The following is a 4840-nucleotide window of genomic DNA, read 5'->3' on the forward strand; positions in this document are numbered from 1 at the left end:
AGAAGTTTTTAATGTGTATTCCCACAGTATAATTTATTAAAATTTTTTTTTGGTTTCTAAAATGCATTTGCCTACGGTTAACAACACCTCCCTTCAATTTTTTTTTTATGATTTTCATTATAGACAAATTTTTTAAACATTGACAATCTGGTACCCTTTGAATAATTCTTCTTTCATGAACTAATTATTTTGAATTGTTTTTTCTGTTTAAGATTCTGAGCATTTTACTTTGAACTTCGTAATGTGTATTCCTACGGTAAAATGTTTTTAAATTTTTTTTTGGTTATTTAAAATGCATTTGCCTGGGGGTGCCGACACATCGCTTCAATTTGTTTCGAAATTTTTTTTACTGTTCTTGAATTTTTTGTAGAGACTTTTTAAACATTGATAATTTGATACCCTATATTTATAGTATTATCATTCTTTAGTGAGCTTATAATTTTCAATAGTTTTTCTGTATAAGTTTCTGGGAATTAAAGTTTGTAGTTTGTAATGTGTAATCCTAAGTAAATTTTTTTCCACATTTTTTTGGTTTTCTAAAATGCATTTGCCTGCGGGCGCCAACACCTCCCTTCAATTTTTTTCTTATGATTTTAACTCTAGCCAATTTTTTTAAACATGGACAATCTGGTACCCTTTGAATAATTCTTCTTCAATGAAATAAATATTTTAAATAGTTTTTTCTGTTAAAGATTTTGGAGATTTTAGTTTGAAGTTTGAATGTGTATTCCCACAATATAATTTATTTAAATGCCGATCTGCAGCGTTGTGAAGCCGTCAGTCGCGCGGACACCACGTACGTGCATTTACTCATAGGTATAATTAGAAATTGAATAATGTTTTTTTATATTGCCCATAGACCTAAGCACATATAAATATTGGAAAAAGAGACATGTCTTATTTTCGAAGTTCGACCAAGGTATTCTGATGGACGAGGGTATGTAAAAAAAAACATTTATATATTATATATGTATCATATCATGTTAAAAATAAAAAAGATATATATTATAATCGTATGTTTGGTTTTATAGAGAGCTTTCCCGAGACACTCAGTGCTTATATGGCAGAAAAGTGTGACCGGGTGAAAGTGGCTGTGGACCCGTTTTGCGGCGTCGGCGGAAATATAATCCAGCTTGCCCGACTGTTCGACAAAGGTACTGTAATATTTTTTGCACTAAAAACAAATAAAACCGTTTACGTGGAAATAAAATGTGAACATATTATTTCTACTTAATTGTAAATTGTAATTACCGATATGTTATAATTGTCTGTAATGTATTATTTTTTAATAGTTTATTAAGTAGGTACCTATTATCTGTGGCTTCTAATAATTGTAATATATTCTATTTGTAATAGTCATTGCTGTAGATATTGACGTAGACAAGATAGTGATGGCCAAGCAAAATGCCGCGATTTATGGCGTACTTGAGAAGTTGAGAAGATTGAGTTCGTTGTTGGAGACTTTTTCGCCACCATGGGGCGGTCCAGAATACAACAAAATGGATGTTATCGAAAATGTGTTTATTTAAAAACTGTTTAACTCGACGTTGCTGTATGTCTGGTCCAATAATGTATAAGTTATAAGTCATTGTGTATTTAATACAATAAAAGCATAGTAAAAAAATAATTAATAGACTATATTAATATAGTACCTACTTTATATTAATTTAATATACCTAACCGTACCTATACATACAACAATATTATAATAATGTATTATTTATGTTTGAATTCATTAGAACAATGCCGTATCAGACGTCGCTCCCAAACCGGTCGACATCCATCTGCATAGCTGTGAGTTGAAAACGTCTATATTTAAAAATTCTTATAGTATAATATTTATCTAATAAATTAATTTTCTTTAGCATTCCGCAAGAATTAGCGGTATAGTTTGAAAACTTACCAAAGTTATCTGGTGGATGTCGATACGTTGGTGAGCAGCCGTCACACATCGGTCTGATATAGCTACGGAAAGTTATTATTGGATCGGTCATAATATTACGTTGAAAAGTTATCTGTTCATGAACTCATTTGCAGATTTGTAGGCCAATTCCGTTGCCATTTTTTAATCATTTCTTAATCATTCTTTGTTTTTATTAAGGTTGAGGTGTAACAGCATTTTAGGGGCTATTGTAATTCCCACTTTATCATACATATAGCCCGATGACCTACATTTTTGTGTACTCTGGTCTACCCTATGATGGCCGCGAGTAACGATCACGTCACCGTTTATCAGATTGCCCAGTTTAAAAGAGTATCCAACAATTTCATCGGATAGGTACGCCATAAATCATGGCATAGCGCTGGGCCAGCATAATTTTGTCCGGATCAATATCTACAAAAATGACATCCCAATTATTAGAAGCTAATAATATAGGTACTTAATATTTATTATAATATAATATAATATTAAACTCATTATACCCAGTTATTACGATTAAGTAGAAATAATATTTTTCAAATAATATTACAGTGTCTTTGTCGAACAGTCAGCTGTACGAAATTTCCGCTGCGCCACAAAACGGGTCGACGCCGGTCGCTGAACATGGGAAGTCCTCAAGTCCACCCAGAATCGTATTGATGAATCAACAATACATCTTACATCTTACATCTTAAATCTAACATCTTAAATCGTACATATATCATTGCAATCTTATAATTATTCACCTGAATGCATGTAATCCTGAATGTACAGTTAATTTATTGCTACCCATCTACAAAGTCAACACTGTATTAATAAAAGTATTTATTGATAAAATAAAATTGAATTCTACATTATTTGTAGGTACTTAATAATTATTTGGGTATAAAGGAAACATATTTTAATCATACATAACTAGATAAACTAAAAGCAAAAATAATAAGTAAATACGTAGTGTTAAAAATAGTTTTTAATTAATATAGGTAGGATAGGTACCTATTATGTAGGTAGGTACTTATCCAAAACTCGTTTATCAGGAATTAAATAAAAAGGGAGGTCAATAAAAAAAAAAAAAAAAATTGGAAGTGACTCTGCTGAACAGTAGGTTACTAGTGGGTCACTGTAATGGATGGTGTTAAATTTGATTTCAATGATTTAATATCATTTTATACGAAAAACAATTTTAAGTGGAGACCATTTGTCAGCCTAGGATATTGTATACTATACTTATATTGATATTATTAAATATTATTAATATCGTAGCCGGTTAAGGTGAATTATTATTATTTATTTATTATCATATTTGTATATGATAATATATTTTAGACGTTTCAATTACCCACGAATAATATTTTTAAAATAGGTATATATATTACAAGTTACGACGAATTATGAACGATATTGCAAAAATTAATTGCCGGAAATCATTAGTTTTTAACTGAAAACGACAGGGAAGTCTGAACTTGGCGGTCAGTCTTATTTTTAAGTTATATGTATCATAGCCAATTTAAATTTTTGGTATTTTCATATGTACCCGGTGTGGTCCCTCGCACACTGCGCTTGCTCGAACAATTATTAAAATCAAAAACATCACTCGACTTGTTATGTAAAACCACCATGGGTGGGTGTCAGAATTATTTTTGCATCATCAATTTTAAAATGTTGATTTACCTAGATTAAAAAAAAATTAATTTGTAATACTTAAGCTCGGTAAACTTTAAGCGTTGTACAGGTGCGTAAAACACCGAAAATCGTGAACTTCGTAAGGCTATACCATAAAAACCAATGATTTGCAGGTAGTCGAGTTTTGGACAAGTATCTACATAGGTAACTTATAATAATTCATATTGTAAATTAATTAGGTATCAAAAAAATATAACTTCTCAAACACTTTGTCTATTGGCACTGGCGGGAGAATGTATTAGAATGTCTATAAACTTGCGGACCAGATTGTATACATAGTTAAATTTGGCATGCGAACTATAATTGAAATAGAAAACCAGAAAAGGTGCATTGCAGATCACAAAGATTTCTGTAAAAGAACATACGATTTATAAGTATACCTATAGGTATACTGAGTATAATACTATAATATATAAATTCTTTGGATTTATGATAGTAAATAATATATTTTATTATAATATCTATGGCAATCGTCAACTGTCGAAATTCGTCGGCGACGGTTAACAATTCTAATAACTTCAGCAAATACTATTGTATTATAAATATAATATATTGTATATTTTGATTTCAGTGAACAAAAAAATAATAGGCCACAAATATAAACGGACAGTTCGTTAAACCGTATATATTATAATGTAAGTTTTAACACAAACTCGCAAATTTCGTTATGATCAGGTTATTTTCATAAAATTTTTCGATACATTCAAGTTTCAGCTCATCGGAGTGAGATGATTAGATGAAGATGGATGAAGATAGCTGTTTCTTCGGCGATGGCGGCACTCTAGCTACGTTTCACCGGAAGAGTAGATGTTTACGAGTAAGTTTGTTTTCATATTATTACCTACTATTTTACATTTACTTTTTAGACTTAAATCAAATATTTATTGCCACGGACAATCTGCTAACTAGGTGACGTAGAAGCATTTATAAGTTTAATCCCAATAGCGCAATGTATAAAATACGCGAGACCGTCTTCGTATCACCACGCTAAGTTTAATACGCACCTTTTTGCATGTTATACTATACGCCGTGTATCCCCTTAGGTTTGCGCGAAGTATTTAAAACAATATAATATTATTAATCTTTATATTTTATATTTTTACACACAGAAATACATGATACACCTGATATATTTTATTAGCATATTTACACCTTTTTTAGTGTAGTTTATACCCTAGATGGCTATAGATATAGGTATTAAATGTCTTGCAATTATATATTTTACTATAATTATTA

General features: G+C 30.5%; 1 protein-coding gene and 1 long non-coding RNA gene across 2 annotated transcripts; both read left to right on the forward strand.

The window, feature by feature from the left end:
* The first annotated feature begins 721 nt into the window (after positions 1-721).
* LOC132943580 (trimethylguanosine synthase-like) lies at positions 722-1529 on the forward strand. Its single transcript, XM_061012615.1, has 4 exons — positions 722-796; positions 860-937; positions 1032-1154; positions 1357-1529. Exons 1-4 carry the CDS (start codon positions 751-753, stop codon positions 1527-1529), a joined length of 420 nt encoding a protein of 139 aa, XP_060868598.1. The 5' UTR covers positions 722-750.
* A 342-nt stretch (positions 1530-1871) lies between these two features.
* LOC132942393 (uncharacterized) lies at positions 1872-3256 on the forward strand. Its single transcript, XR_009664284.1, has 3 exons — positions 1872-2041; positions 2102-2377; positions 2474-3256. It is a non-coding gene; the product is annotated as an uncharacterized LOC132942393 (long non-coding RNA).
* Positions 3257-4840: the final 1584 nt, after the last annotated feature.

This window comes from Metopolophium dirhodum, chromosome 4 (genome assembly GCF_019925205.1).
Source record: "Metopolophium dirhodum isolate CAU chromosome 4, ASM1992520v1, whole genome shotgun sequence".
NCBI lineage: Eukaryota > Metazoa > Arthropoda > Insecta > Hemiptera > Aphididae > Metopolophium > Metopolophium dirhodum.